Source organism: Rattus norvegicus, chromosome X (genome assembly GCF_036323735.1).
Source record: "Rattus norvegicus strain BN/NHsdMcwi chromosome X, GRCr8, whole genome shotgun sequence".
Taxonomy (NCBI): Eukaryota; Metazoa; Chordata; class Mammalia; order Rodentia; family Muridae; genus Rattus; species Rattus norvegicus.
The window spans coordinates 108170816-108187598 of record NC_086039.1 but is presented as its reverse complement, the minus strand read 5'-3'; the positions used below and the strand labels follow the sequence as shown (position 1 = coordinate 108187598).

Sequence of the window (16783 nt, the reverse complement as noted above, 5' to 3'; positions counted from 1 at the left end):
TGTGTCCTCTCGTTAGTCTGGCTAAGGGTTTATCTATCTTGTTGATTTTCTCAAAGAACCAGCTTTTGGTTCTGTTGATTCTTTCTATGGTCCTTTTTGTTTCTACTTGGTTGATTTCAGCTCTGAGTTTGATTATTTCCTGCCTTCTACTCCTCCTGGGTGTATTTGCTTCTTTTTGCTCTAGAGGTTTTAGGTGTGCTGTCAAGCTGCTGACATATGCTCTTTCCTGTTTCTTTCTGCAGGCACTCAGCGCTATGAGTTTTCCTCTTAGCACAGCTTTCATTGTGTCCCATAAGTTTGGGTATGTTGTACCTTCATTTTCATTAAATTCTAAAAAGTTTTTAATTTCTTTCTTTATTTCTTCCTTGACCAGGTTATCATTGAGTAGAGCATTGTTCAATTTCCACGTATATGTGGGCATTCTTCCCTTATTGTTATTGAAGACCAGTTTTAGGCCGTGGTGGTCCGATAGCACGCATGGGATTATTTTTATCTTTCTTTACCTGTTGAGGCCCGTTTTTTGACCAATTATATGGTCAATTTTGGAGAAAGTGCCATGAGGAGCTGAGAAGAAGGTATATCCTTTTGCTTTAGGATAGAATGTTCTATAAATATCTGTTAAGTCCATTTGGCTCATGACTTCTCTTAGTCTATCGACATCACTGTTTAATTTCTGTTTCCATGATCTGTCCATTGATGAGAGTGGGGTGTTGAAATCTCCCACTATTATTGTGTGAGGTGCAATGTGTGTTTTGAGCTTTAGTAAGGTTTCTTTTACATATGTAGGTGCCCTTGTATTTGGGGCATAGATATTTAGGATTGAGAGTTCATCTTGGTGGATTTTTCCTTTGATGAATATGAAGTGTCCTTCCTTATCTTTTTTGATGACTTTTAGTTGGAAATTGATTTTATTTGATATTAGAATGGCTACTCCAGCTTGCTTCTTCTGACCATTTGCTTGGAAAGTTGTTTTCCAGCCTTTCACTCTGAGGTAGTGTCTGTCTTTGTCTGGTGTGTTTCCTGTAGGCAGCAGAATGCAGGGTCCTCGTTGTGTATCCAGTTTGTTAATCTATGTCTTTTTATTGGGGAGTTGAGGCCATTGATATTGAGAGATATTAAGGAATAGTGAGTATTGCTTCCCGTTATATTCATATTTGGATGTGAGGTTATGTTTGTGTGCTTTCATTCTCTTTGTTTTGTTGCCAAGACGATTAGTTTCTTGCTTCTTCTAGGGTATAGCTTGCCTCCTCATGTTGGGCTTTACCAATTATTATCCTTTGTAGTGCTGGATTTGTAGAAAGATATTGTGTAAATTTGGTTTTGTCATGGAATATCTTGGTTTCTCCATCAATGTTAATTGAGAGTTTTGCTGGATACAGTAACCTGGGCTGGCATTTGTGTTCTCTTAGGGTCTGTATGACATCAGTCCAGGATCTTCTGGCCTTCATAGTTTCTGGCGAGAAGTCTGGTGTGATTCTGATAGGTCTGCCTTTATATGTTACTTGACCTTTTCCCCTTACTGCTTTTAATATTCTTTCTTTATTTTGTGCGTTTGGTGTTTTGACAATTATGTGACGGGAGGTGTTTCTTTTCTGGTCCAATCTATTTGGAGTTCTGTAGGCTTCTTGTATGTCTATGGGTATCTCTTTTTTTAGGTTAGGGAAGTTTTCTTCTATGATTTTGTTGAAGATATTTACTGGTCCTTTGAGCTGGGAGTCTTCACTCTCTTCTATACCTATTATCCTTAGGTTTGATCTTCTCATTGAGTCCTGGGTTTCCTGTATGTTTTGGACCAGTAGCTTTTTCCGCTTTACATTATCCTTGACAGTTGAGTCAATGATCTCTATGGAATCTTCTGCTCCTGAGATTCTCTCTTCCATCTCTTGTATTCTGTTGGTGAAGCTTGTATCTACAGCTCCTTGTCTCTTCTTTTGGTTTTCTATATCCAGGGCTGTTTCCCTGTGTTCTTTCTTGATTGCTTCTATTTCCATCCTCCATTCCTTCAACTGTTTGATTGTGTTTTCCTGGAATTCTTTCAGGGATTTTTGTGTCTCCTCTCTATGGGCTTCTGCTTGTTTATTTATGTTTTCCTGGAATTCTTTCAGGCATTTTTGCGATTCCTCTCTGTAGGCTTCTACTTGTTCTCTAAGGGAGTTCTTCACGTCTTTCTTGAAGTCCTCCAGCATCATGATCAAAAATGATTTTGAAACTAGATCTTGCTTTTCTGGTGTGTTTGGATATTCCATGTTTGTTTTGATGGGAGAATTGGGCTCCGATGGTGCCATGTAGTCTTGGTTTCTGTTGCTTGGGTTCCTGCGCTTGCCTCTCGCCATCAGATTATCTCTAGTGTTACTTTGTTCTGCTATTTCTGACAGTGGCTAGACTGTCCTATAAGCCTGCGTGTCAGGAGTGCTGTAGACCTGTTTTCCTCTCTTTCAGTCAGTTATGGGGACAGAGTGTTCTGCTTTCGGGCGTGTAGTTTTTCCTCTCTACAGGTCTTCAGCTGTTCCTGTGGGCCTGTGTCTTGAGTTCACCAGGCAGCTTTCTTGCAGCAGAAAAGTTGGTCTTACCTGTGGTCCTGAGGCTCAAGTTCGCTCGTGAGGTGCTGCCCACGGGCTCTCTGCAGCGGCAGCAACCAGGAAGACCTGTGCCGCCCCTTCCGGGAGCTTCAGTGCACCAGGGTTCCAGATGGTCTTTGGCTTTTTCCTCTGGCGTCCGAGATGTGTGTGCAGGGAGCAGTCTCTTCTGGTTTCCCAGGCTTGTCTGCCTCTCTGAAGGTTTAGCTCTCCCTCCCACGGGATTTGGGTGCAGAGAACTGTTTATCTGGTCTGTTTCTTTCAGGTTCCGCGGTGTCTCAGGCAGGGGTCCTGCCGCTCCTGGGCCCTCCCCCACGGGAGTCCAGAGGCCTTATACAGTTTCCTCTTGGGCCAGGGATGTGGGCAGGGGTGAGCAGTGTTGGTGGTCTCTTCCGCTCTGCAGCCTCAGGAGTGCCCACCTGACCAGGCGGTTGGGTCTCTCTCTCACCGGGTCTGGGAGCAGAGAGCTGCTGCAGGCCGGGATCCGCGGGTGTGGGACTTCCGGTAAACACAGAACGTGCCCGGTCCTACAGGAATTCTGCTTCCGTGTGTCCCAAGCTCACCAGGCAGCTTTCTTGCAGCAGAAAAGTTGGTCTTACCTGTGGTCCCGAGGCTCAGGTTCGCTCGTGGGGTGCTGCCCAGAGTCTCTCTGCAGCGGCAGCAACCAGGAAGACCTGTGCCGCCCCTTCCGGGAAAGGCCATACCTCTTAATAGTGTCATTTCTCATGGGACAAGCATATTCAAGCCACCACAATTAGGAAGGTTGAGAACCACTGATTTAGACCAAAATTTTTACTTTGGGAAACTTGGGGAAGAGCAAAAATATGAGCAAAGAGGGAAGATGATGTATTTAGATTAAAAGAGCATGCTCTGATCCCACGATAAATTTCATGTAGCTACACACCCATATATCCTATTATGCTTAATATTTTCTATATGCAGTTCTTCATATGCACATATGAAAGTCATTAATGGTAGCTCTTTTTCAAAAATTAAAAACACTGCTTATTGATTCATTTGTTTAAAGGGTTCAGTTAAGATGATATTTCTGTGACCTTTAAATTCTTATTTAAATTTCTTGAAAGCTGAGTAAAATAGTGGAGGAGTTATGTTCAACTAGGTCTTTGGGAATTACTTTTAATTAAATGTTTTAAAATGAGTGATGAGCTTTAAATGAATAATGTCATAGTCTCTATTAAAATATCAAGTGTGCATTCTACTTTATTCAATATTCTTATACTTCTCTGTATTTATCTTATTTTAACGAGATATTTCTTAAATTGTCCTGAAATTTATATGTCAATTTTTGGCATCATAGTTTGCAGTAAAAATAATTGGAAACATATTAAATGTCCATCAGTATTGAGCTACTGATTGAAAAAAGTCTTAACAATTAAATCATGAAATGTTCTGTTCCCATTCAAAGTCAAAAGAGTAAATGAATAGACATGAAAAATTACCCATGATATACTACAAAATAAGAAAATAGCACTCAGACGACTGTTTGTGGATAATTTAAAAAGAGATATGCCTACATGTTTATGTATAAAAAGAAACAAGTCTGAAAAGGATATAGCCAAAAATATTACAATCTTTACTTCTGGATAGGCTTATCTGGGGGTAAGAAAGACTACATACTATCTGAATTCCAGCCATAAACAATACCTATTATTTTGTAATTAAAATAAAATATTTAAAATGATATAAATGAATATGGATCACTCAGTGTTATATTTTTATAACTTCTGAGATGGAAGTATCATAAGAAGAAAGAAATTGTTATATTAACATGATGTAAGTAAAACCTTCATTGGGATACATCTACAGCCTTTAAAAACCTCTACCTTCCCTCCCCTCTTTTCAGCTATCCCTCCTTATAGAATGAATAATTTATTAAATTGAATGATATTCCTAGATTGTTATCATAGTACCTTTCTCAGGGCTTTTTCTTCCCAATTCTGTTTCCTTCCCATCTGCAGGCTTAGAAACTAAAATGGAAAGAGGGTAATTCACATTTTAAACTGTTTAACAGGTATCTTTCAAAAGTAAAGTACTATTTTGTACAAAAACTTATAAGCACTTAGTTTTTTTACCCACCAAAGCAATTATGTAACCTGACCTCCTAACATGAGAATATAAAGTATTAGAGACATTCATAGTAAAAGAACACTGTATATTAATATTAAAACTATCCTAGAGAACAATGCACCAGTACTTGTTTCTGAGTGATAGTTTCCTTATTTGACTGCTTTCAAATTAAGTGGTATTACTTTTATTACTGGGAGGAAGACTCCTCACATAATGGGAGTCTGAAGAAGAAGCCACAAGTCCCAAGTATGGTAACAACTCGTTGTGAAATGCTGTACAAATCACTTGTTTCTGTACTCGACGCCCTTATATGTAGAGTTGCAAGAATTAAATAGATAATTTTTCGGTTTTTATAATACTTACTTTATATATAGCAACCAAATATAGACATGCACACATAAATTTTCTCTATAAGACCATTACATATCTATGAAAATAAAGCAAATGACACATACAAGTGTGTATTACTTCCAATTTATGTCAGAAAGCACAATCATCCCTACAGTTTTAAATAAAAGCTCTGACTTATAAATCATCAAAGATCTGATTGGCTTCATTGTCCTTTATCAAAGCATAAACATGATATGATATAACATAGAGATTCCTTTAATAAAATTAAATACAAAATATATTATAAATACTATTTTTAAAATTCTTTCATAAGAAATTTCAAAACAGAAAAATTGTGAAATACAGTCTGATCGGTCAAATATTTAGAGGCTTTGCTAGTGTGGTATCAAACAGTGAAAGTGCAGTGGCTCAGGAAGATTGCCACGAGTAAGCAATCAGGATGTCCTTAGTCCTAGCTACCGGAAGACTGAGGCACGAGGATCACTGGAGCCCAATACAGCAAGACCCAACTCAAAACAAGCCAGATTTTGTTATAAGGTTAAACAAATATTTACCTTGGAGCTGACTGAAATAAAGTAATTCTTCTGTTGAAAGCTCATCACCTTTTGAAGAAGTCTTAGATATCACTTCAGTATAAGCTGAAAACATATAACCCAAATTCACATTTACTAGCAACAAAGGACAGACAGGTTAAAGAGCAGAAATTAGATGACGTGTGTGGAAATACTATTGCTCTGCTCTGCTGTACACCCAATAAGCATTTGATCACTTTGAGTTTTCTGATTTCTCTTCCTTGTGCTTTCCTTCTTTTATTGCTTGAGAACATCATATATTTGATCAAATTCATCTTCACACTTCCTTTCCTGCAATGTTCTCTCTTTCACTACTACTATTCCTTTCTACCTTCATGGGCTCTTTTATAAAACCCAGGGAGTACATTTGATACCCAGGGCCATCATACTGGAGCAGGGGTAGCCTACTTGTTTTACTTTTTTTTAAAAAAAGTCTTAACTCTTTTTAATTATAATTTTTAATAGCTTCTTTGGGAATTTGACATCATGCACCACAATCCCACTCATTTCCCAGTCCTTCTATATTTTCCCTCTACCCTAACTTCCCCTCCAAAAAACAAAAATAGAAATTAGGAAAAAAAACATCTCCATGACCCCTCCTGGCAATGACCTGCTCCTTTATCAATGGAAGCCTTCCACTCTCTTGTACCAGGCAGAGCTGTTGCACCTCCTCCTTACACATTGAAAAAAGGAAATCTGGCATTTAGGTCACATCTAAACACAAAACCTCAGCATGTTTAAAACTTCTGCACTACTAAGTAAAACACGAAGCTGAGTGCCTTGCTTTGCCTACCACTGGTTATGTAACAGGAACATAATATTTCCTATTTAATATTCCTACTTTTAATTCCTCTAAAAAGATACATGAAATGGAAAAATTAAGCCTTCAAATGGTAACCTAACATAATAACAAAAATTATTCTTATAATTCAGTTATTATGTGGTTTATCTTTTGTTTCTAACATTGTATTTGTGATTCAAGTGTTTGAAAGGTAACGGTGTTTTTGATCTTTTTGTCTGCTAAATAATGATTCCTTACTAACCTGAAAAGCATTTATAAAGCTTTAAAAGGAATCCAGGGAGAGCATTAGACAAATTATGAAGTGCTATTTGATTTTTATAAATTACCCAACTCAAGCTACTTTTTGTAATATTTTGTTTTTAGAGCAGGGATATGTTGGAAGTAATTGTCTTAGGTCAGTGGAAAGAACTTTACGAGTTCTGAAAGGGAATAGTAACTTTGGGGAAGTATAGTAGAATGGAGAAAAGAGCTGTGGATCAGATAGATCTCATATCAACCATGTGATATTTGCCATATACTTGAATCTTCTCAACTGTCGGTTTCCTTTTTGTAAAAATTGGAAGGATGGCATAATTTTTCAGAGATTGTGAGGCTAAAATAAGAGAGTGCATATAAAATATATTTTATAATGTGTGTGGTTATGCATGCTTTCATTCATATGCGCTCATGTGCATGTGGAGCTAAGGTTGCCATTGGATATAACGTGAATAACATGACATAGCACACACTCAACACCATGGCTTTTGTTCTTCTTTGTGTAAGTATTTACTATACTTGCCATCTGGTCCTATACTCTGAATAATTTGCACCATCTGCAAGTTGGTAATTTGCCTACGGTGAATCTCTATCCTAATGACATGATAGCAGAAATTCAACATTGTCCCAACATTTCAATGATACATAATTCTTGTACAAGTTATCATTTAAGATATAGCTAGCTGGACATAATGACACATGCCTGTTATACTTGCACTTCTGAGGCTGAGGTCAGCTTAGGATACATTGAGATACTATATCAAACCACATACATTTATACATACATATATAGATAAGTAAGTGACTAATAGGAAACCGAGGATCCACCTGTTATACAGAATCTCTCCCATGATTTTATTCCACTTATATCTATATCATACCAGCAAAAATACTTATGATACTACTTGAGGTTATAATGAAACAATAGCTTTGTGTCAAGTGGGAAATTATTTTTTTAAAAAATAGAATTGTCTATGCAACGATGCCTGTTACAATGGAATGAGCTCTTACTCTATACCCGTAAAGACAGCTAAATTCTTACCTGGAGGAATATGCAGCTTAAAAAGCAGCTTGAGCTTCTCAGTAAAACTTCCATTGTACATTATATCTGTTTGGTAAAATTCAATTAGAAAAATCATGTTATCTAAATATTCAACTGATTTCAACCAAATGACTAAATATATCTGGTGTGGCAAAGCAGCCAGGAATTAGGATCCAAAACATTATGTTCCTTAAGATAACCGTTAAACAAACCACTCATTCAGTTCGATTCCTCTCTTTCGAACACAAACAAAAACACTCTGCCAGGGACGTACCATGCTCCCTTAACTGGCTCTTTTCTCTCAACCTCAAATTTGCCTTTCTCTTTGAATGAGGGTTTACAATTCATTTGAGGAAAGAACTGCAACTTTAAAACCCACAAAAAGAAACCATTGCTCGGAGGGCATGGTAACCAAAGACACAAAACCTATAACATCAACTATAGGCACAACTCATTTACTTGCTATTTCTGTATCACTTATCTAGGCTACATGGATAGATTTTTACCTGAGGAGAAATCCTTTCTTTGCATCTATATATCTGGTGTGGAAAAAAAACCCTGGACATTCTCTTCCTGCCTTTTAAATCATTAAAATATTCACAATGAACAGGGTTCTTTGAGAGGGATGGGGCAAAAAGAGACCAATATGTGGGGCTGGAGAGAGGGTTCCGTGGATAAGAGCAGTGGCTGCTCTTCCAGAGGACCCAGGTTCAGTTTCCAGCAACCACATCATAGCTCATAAATGTCTGCAGCTCTAGTTCCTGAAGACCCGACACCCTCATATAGACATATGCAGGCCAAACACCAATGGACGTAAAATAAAAAATAAACCATGAAAAAGCTTTATGCATAGGTTTAGCAACAAACACATTTTAGCCCCCAAATTACTAGTGAAACATCTGTCTAAATTATCAGCAATAGGCAGCAGTATAAAACGGTTTTTGGAGGTGGGAAGGATATTTATGTCTTGATTTAGAAACTGAAAGGGCATTAGCCTACCGATTGCAGAGGAGAATTCTTTGAAGTTTATAAGGCAATCAGAGTTCTCATCCAACAATCTGAATGTCCACAAAGCTAGAGAGTCTCTGTTTGCAGAATGAGCCCAGGGACACAACAAGTGAAACAATACTCTGAATTGCTGGCAGTCAATCTGATATTGTTCCAAATATGACAGGCTGGGGTCATGATGCTTCAGTCCTGGACAACTCAAATACCAATAACAAGATATGAACAGCTCTTTCTAGCAAAAACAAATAAAAAAGGAAGATCATTAAATCACAAAAAGTAAAAGGTTTCTTTTAAACATGTCCATTAAAACATAAAAATATTTAAGAGTAATTTTGATAAAATTCTGCTAAAAGGTTAGTTTTCATTACAGAGGAACAACTGTACCTTAAAAATGACATAAAGTTCATCCAATTCCTGAAGGCTCATTTTCACATCTTGTGATACAACACGCAACTTTAAAAAGATTAAAAACAAATTAGATGGTAACATTTCTGCTTAGAAACTATCTTTTTGAATTCACTCCCAGTTTTCCTCTTCCAGGAGAAAATGTTTTTTTTTAAATCTACATATCAATTTTTTACTGCAGCTTTATTCATCATAGCCAAGTTAGTTCTTGATATTTTTAACTGATGAACTACCTAACATTTTGTTTCTGATATAAACACTATTTAAACACTATTTGATTTTAGTACAGTCATTATATAGTGTTAGACTATTAACACTTTGTTAATTAATTGAAATAGTAAAATACATTTTAGTGTAATAAAAAAATCACAAATAAACATCGATGAGAAAAAAAATATATGGACTGGCAAAATGGCTGAGTGGATAAAGACTGATGACCTGAACCCGATTGTAGGAACCCATGTTGAGAGAAGTGAATGTCATAATTTGTACTCTGGCTTCCATATGGATGTATGGCACATAAGTGTACCCTCCAACAAATAAATATAATAAAAAATAAAAGATAATAGATAAAGATGGATATGAAAGTCATTATGGTATTCATTATATAGAATGAGATAAACTGAGGCAAAATAGATAACTCTCTCGGAAAACATGTTACCAAAATAAACTCAAATGTGCAAAAAATTGAATAGACAAAATGGAAATAATAAGCCGAGAGCTGCCAGCATCAGAAGTCAGCAGACCCAAAAGTGTTGATAATCTTGTTTGCCCAAACTTTCTATGTAATGTAAAATATTCCAGAGCATAGAAAAAGATGAGTTTGCTACAAAATCTATTATGTAACATAAGTGAAACTGATCTAAAAATTAGCATTCACAAAAAAAGAAAATCTTAACTGTGCCTAGTAGTGGTGCACACCTTTTATCCCAATACTAGAGAGACCAGATTAGGCAGCTCGCTGTGAGTTTCAGGGCAGTCTGGTCTACATAGCGAGCTCCAGGCTAGGTAGAGCTATATAATGAGATAACGCCTCTAAAAAAGCAAAAGAAATTCTGAAATCAATATATTTTTAAAACAGCTGCAGAGAACCTTGCTACACTGTTTAAATCATCAAAACAGAACATGAATAAATCTTAGAGCCAAATAAGGTTCATTTAAAAATGCAAGGGAGTTCTAATAATTCTTCAACAAAATTCACTGTATTAATAAAGTAAAAAGCCACTCAATCTCAAGAAATGAACATCATTCTATCAAAGTTAATATTCACTATAAATTTTTAAAAAAATTGTTCTAAATTCCAGTTAGAATTTTCTGTGTGGTTAGCAAACACTCTACTATTACCTCTTAACCTAGAAACTTAATAAAACTTCTTTAGTTTAATAACTGACATCCTCCAAAAATAAATAGTAATAAAACATGAGGCATCTCTATTAAATTTAGAAATTATATTAAAAGGCCTACTTCTGGTGTTATTCAATATTTCTTCAAGGTTTTAAGATATATACACACAGAGAAAGAACATGTATTAGGAATGGTCAAAATGCTTAGTACTGGAAATGATACACTCTTTAAGATACCAAAAAAGCCAAGTGAGAAATAGGACAATCAGTAAGTCAGTGCTGTAGGTGCAACGAAATGCAAGGAACCCAAATCAAGAGCTTTTGCATTTATGCCAATAAATAGCTGGAAATTTTAAAGAAACAAGTCTCATTCATTTTAGCCATAAAATGTATGAGGACAAAATCAACAAGAAATATTTAAGACCTTTGTGCTAGTTAGCTTTATGTCAACCTGACTCGAGCTAAAGTCATCTGAGAGGAGGGAACCCCAATTGAGAAAGTATCTCCATAAGATCAGGCTGTAGGCAGCTAAGCCTGCAGGATATTTTCTTAACTAGTGATTGATAGGAGAGGCAACAGCCTACTGTGGTGGCGATACCCAGGCTGGTGGTCCTAGGTTTCAGAAGACAGCAGGCTGAGCAAGCCATGAGGACCAAGCCAGCACACAGTACTCATCTATGGCCACTGTATCAGCTTCTTCCTCCTCCAGGTCCCTGCCCCGACTTCCTTGGATGACAGAGCATGAAACTGTAGGAGAAATAATCCCTTTCCTCCTCAAAGTGCCTTTGGTCATGGTGTCCATCACAGCAATAGAAACCCTAAGTAAGATAAATGTACACGATCAAAACCATAAATGCTTGCTAAAGGACACTGGAAAAGTCAGACAACTACAATGGATATTAAAAAGGAAAAACTTCTCCCCAGTTTTTGAAATATACTATAAAGACACAGTAATTAAAATGTATGACTTAACTGCAACAACAAAAAATATTATAGATGTACTTTTATATATGTATAAAAGAGTTCAGAATATGAAAAAGTATAATATAATAATAGACAATTTAATAGTATTCAGATAATGGTTTGAGTTAAAAATATTAATACTATGTATAAACCAAAATCCTCCAGCTACATTAAATTTTAAATGTTAAAATATGAAATGTAAATATAGAAACAAACATAAGTAATTTTATAATTTGGATAGAGAAAGCTCAAGTTTTACACTAAAAACAGGCATTATATAAAAAAAGGAAAGATTTGACTAACGTAAAAATCTGTAATTTGTATAATCTGACAGACATTATAAAAACACGGCAGAGAAATGTTAGGTTATAAATATAACTTTCAAATAATTTATACTACTAATATTCAATGAGAGCTTATACACCAAGGATAAAAAGATGTCATAGAAAATGGGCAAAGGCTACAACTAATCAATTAAGCCATGAGAAAAATTAATAAACATACGATTAGTAAAATACTAAAAACCTTAGGTTGTCTAGCCTCCAGAACTTGATACTAAGACCCTATTGTTGAACTCACCTGAGTCACAGACCATGGACAAACGTGGCTGGTACTGGACAGTGCAATATGTCTGCTGTCCAGTTGGGAACTCTAAGCTACAGCAATACCTGCCTGGTAAGATCTGCCCATTGGTGCAATAGTGGCTAACTGCTTTTTGGTTAAATTTAGGGCCCTCCACAAGATACAATCCATAGCTTCCCAATGACTTATTGCTATAACCATAGATCAGTGCATCTCTCAAGCCTCATTAGAGACGCTGCTCCTTGCAGTAGACAGCAATTGGAATAGAGACCGACAACTGGTTAATGGGAAGAGAATAGGAGAGCTTGGAGTGTTCAGCCCTAAATTGGATGTCTATATCACACCTTGCTTCACAAGGCTCAGAGATCTATGTCTGCAAAGGGGACAGAAAGGTTGAAAGAGTCAATGGCTTCAGCTAAGTTCATGGAAACAGTTGCCCAGACACAAGAGGGAAGATGCACATATGAACTCACAGTGCTCAGGATAATATGCATATAATCTCGAACCTGAAAAAAATTCCAGCATGCAGAGGGGAGGCAGCCATAAAACGTTATTCCTGGCTGAGGGGCCATTGGCATTCGAGGACTACCGGGAGAGACAAGATCAGTGTGCTAGTGTACTGACTGTACTCCAGGACAAACCCTATTCCCAGGAGTACTCAGCCCACAGAAACTGGACTCAACAGATTTAAAAGAGACAGAATATGAAGTTGAGTATCAGAGAGGGAGGTGTGGAAAAATCTGGGAGGAGTTGGTGAAAGGGGAGGAATATGATTAAAATATAGTATATGAAAAAATTAAAAAATTAATTATACTATGGTATACTACTTTGTGCACTAAAAAGAATGAGATAGATTTAATTGTACTGATATGCAATGATAATTAGATGTCTGAGTGTAAGCATACTTTCATCTAATTTTAAGATTGTGGGATAAGAAAACTTCATTTTAGAAATATTCTGTAATGTTTTAATTATCTATAATAAATATATGTAACTCTATTTTAAGTTAATATTTAGAAACAAAATCTGAGATTCTCTGCCTTATGTCACAGTAGCATTACTGAATTATTTAATTGAAACCCAAACCTAGCATCTTCAGAAATGTTAATCCTCCTAGATTGTATCTCTGAGGACTCAGTTTTTAAGTTATGAGGTTTATAAAATAATAAATCCCTATGATAAAAAATTCAAACAGTATATGTCAATATAAACAGCAAAGTAAAGTTTTTCTCTGTGGGATCAGTGATCTATTCATCTCACTGACCAGAGGTAAAGAATTTTAACAGCTGCCTATAAAACCATAGAAATATTTTAAGAATTGATTCTGTTTTATACCCTTTAAATTTTCCTTTAGGCATTACAGAGCCTATATTTACTAGAAGCACTGACTATTATGAGGGTTATTTTTAATTTTAGGTTTAATTTTTAATTATGTGTATTTGTACATGTATAGATTTGTACATTTGAGTGCAATGCCTGTGGTGGTCAGATGAAGGTGATGGATTCACTATAGCTGGAGTTAGAGGTGGTTATAAAGGGCTGGATATGGATTTCTGGAACCAAACTTGTGCCCCCCAACCCCCCAAGAAGAACATGTTCTTAACCTCTGAGCTCTCTAGCCCAAGCTAATTTTACTGAAGCAACATGCCACAAATGTATGTCAGTAAATGTTAGTAAATGAATCGTAGCATTCAGTACTGCTTCACAGTAATGTTGAAGGCCAAGTAATACAAAACGTGTTGAAGGAAACACAATCATTCATCCAGAAGAAAACAACATTGCTCCTCTAAAAACCTGCAATGACGCAAGCTAAGGCAAGAACTTAGCTGTAAAGTTTAGCCCCTTTCATTCTATTCACATGGAATTTTAAACAAAGTAAACGTTACTACACACACACACACACACACACACACACACACACACACACACACACACACACGCAAACACACACACACCCCGCCCCAGTGGATACTTACCACATTCTGCTTTGTTGTTTCCTCCAGGGTCTGTATCACATACAACCTATTTCGACAGCGCATGCTATGTATATCTTCATAGCGAATACTACCATATTTCTGCAAGAAATGATTTCAGTGGATACTCACTCATAATAAATATCCACATCTCTTACAATTGCATTTCATCAGACTCAATTCTCTGAGGCCTTGATTTAATTTCTGGTTATTGTCATGATCTGTTCAATGATTGCACATTTTCATCCTAGTTTGTTTGTTTGCATATACATATATACATATACACATATATATATATTCACTGAAGAAATTATATATAGCTACTATGTGTTTTCACTAAGAACATTGGTAAAACTCTTAGTCTATAAAAGAGAATCATTTTAACTTTTTATACACTGATACATATTTAAAGATGTCATCATTTGTGAAATCAAGTGAATTTTGTATCATTTAATGAAAAATAAATTGAGAAAGAGGCAGTTATACAACCTAGGATCAATACACAGAACTCAATTTTATAGTAAAGTTTAAGTTGTTTCTTTCTTTGAATTGTTATCTCACTCTTAATAAATAAATATGTCATACAATTATTTATAAATATTTAAATATGCTAAGTCATGATGTTTATGGTATAAAACCCTTACCTCATTGGACTCTCTAATCAAATCTGTAATATCCACTTTAGCATGATTGCTTTTTCCATCATTGATATTTGAACCCTGCTGAACATTTGAAGGCAATGGGCTATCCTTATTAATGACATTGTCAAAGAACCTATCCAAAAATGACAAGAATATAAGAGTTAGTGGAAGTCACACAGTTGTAGCAGAAAAAAATCCACAGTTAATATTGCCTGAGTTAGTCATAGATCAATTTTATAACTGAGAACTCTTGGGAAGAAGTATAAAAAAGAATTTGAAGATGGTTGGGAGTTAGGAAAACAAGTGGAAAGAATTAGATGCAAACATTTCTTTGTAAGAAAGAACACAAGGGAAGTGATCAGGTGTAGCAAAATTTTTGAGAGACACAAATTTTAAATTTTCTTTTAAAAACACAGAAATATTATAAGAAAGTGCTTTTGTTTTAATCCCAGATGTAGAGATGTGGGGCTGCTTCAGGCTGTCCACAGCAGCCAACTGTTATTTGCTTCGTGCTCTAGCAGAAGTGTAGTTTTGTCAGCTGCAGATAATCTCTGCGACTATGTGACGTTTGGAATTCAGGGAACTTTTCAGAGGGTATACAAATGCTAGGGCCCTGAGAGGTGTGAAGTTGATGGTCATTCAGGGAGGTTGGTTGTGATTTATTAGTATCCATGTTCAAAGAAGAAATGAAAGGAAAGAAATTAGATTCAGTGGAGTACATGTCTTTGTTATATGTTGGGGAATCTTTTGGGTATATGCCCAAGAGAGGTATAGCTGGGTCCTCAGGTAGTTCAATGTCCAATTTTCTGAGGAACCTCCAGACTGATTTCCAGAATGGTTGTACCAGTCTGCAATCCCACCAACAATGGAGGAGTGTTCCTCTTTCACAACATCCTCGCCAGCATTTGCTGTCACCTGAATTTTGATAGCCAGAAGCTGGAAAGAACCCAGATGCTCTTCAACAGAGGAATGGATACAGAAAATGTGGTACATCTACACAATGGAATATTACTCAGCAATCAAAAACAATGACTTTATGAAATTCATAGACAAATGGATGTAACTGGAAAATATCATCCTGAGTGAGGTAACCCAATCACAGAAAAACACACATGGTATGCACTCATGGATAAGTGGATATTAGCCCAAATGCTCGAATTACCCAAGATGCACAGAACATATGAAACTCAAGAAGGATGACCAAAATGCGAATGCTTCACTCCTTCTTTAGAAGGGGGAACAAGAATACCCTTGTCAGGGAATAGAGAGGCAAAGATTAAAACAGACACAGAAGGAACACCCATTCAGAGCCTGCCCCACATGTGGCCCATACATATACAGCCACCAAAGTAGACAAGGTGGATAAAGCAAAGAAGTGCAGGCTGACAGGAACCGGATGTAGATCTCTCCTGAGAGACACAGCCAGAATACAGCAAATACATAGGCGAATGCCAGCAGCAAACCACTGAACTGAGAATGGGACCCCCATTGAAGGAATCAGAGAAAGGACTGGAAGAGCTTGAAGGGGCTCGAGACCCCACATGAACAACAATGCCAACCAACCAGGGCTTTCAGGGACTAAGCCACTACCCAAAGACTATACATGGACTGACCCTGGACTCTGACCTCATAGGTAGCAATGAATATCCTAGTAAGAGCACCAGTGGAAGGGGAAGCCCTGGGTCCTGCTAAGACTGAACCCCCAACCCCGCCCCCGTGAACGAGATTGTTGGGAGGAGGGTGGTAATGGGGGTAGGATGGGAAGCCCATATAGAAGGGGAGGGGAGGGGTTAGGGTAATGTTGGCCTGGAAACCGGGAAGGGGAATAACAATCGAAATGTAAATAAGAAATACTCAAGTTAATAAAGATAAAAAAAAAAGAAATTAGATTCAGGAATTTTCCTAATTCTTCACTCTCCTCTATCCTTGTTTCTTTCCTATCTAGTGTTAGTGCATAAAACTATGTTGATCAAGGGTGGGAAAAAGAAGAACCCACAAAGTAGCAAAGACCAGCTACAAAATATGTTCAGCACATATTCAGCAAATACTCCAAACCCATTCAGAATATTAGGTCAGGTCTGTAGAGGGATGAAATGGGAAATCAGTTTTAAAAAGGAAAACTGAGGCCTTATCTTAAGAGTTCTGAATGCCAAAGGGAGGTAGGTGTCTCTATTATTCTGTA

General features: G+C 36.8%; 1 protein-coding gene across 3 annotated transcripts in view; it reads right to left on the bottom strand.

Annotated features, from left to right (window-relative positions):
- Nucleotides 1–16783, bottom strand: part of Tbc1d8b (TBC1 domain family member 8B) — an 87949-nt gene that overhangs the window by 8146 nt on the left and 63020 nt on the right. For 2 of the 3 annotated variants that reach the window (NM_001401137.1, XM_063280009.1), the window contains 7 exons: nucleotides 14605–14734; nucleotides 13964–14062; nucleotides 9079–9147; nucleotides 8686–8926; nucleotides 7687–7752; nucleotides 5570–5653; nucleotides 4508–4564 (listed from right to left, as the gene is read on the bottom strand). In NM_001401137.1, coding sequence (NP_001388066.1) covers nucleotides 4508–4564; nucleotides 5570–5653; nucleotides 7687–7752; nucleotides 8686–8926; nucleotides 9079–9147; nucleotides 13964–14062; nucleotides 14605–14734 — 746 coding nt within the window. The other variant, XM_039100636.2, reaches the window with a different exon arrangement.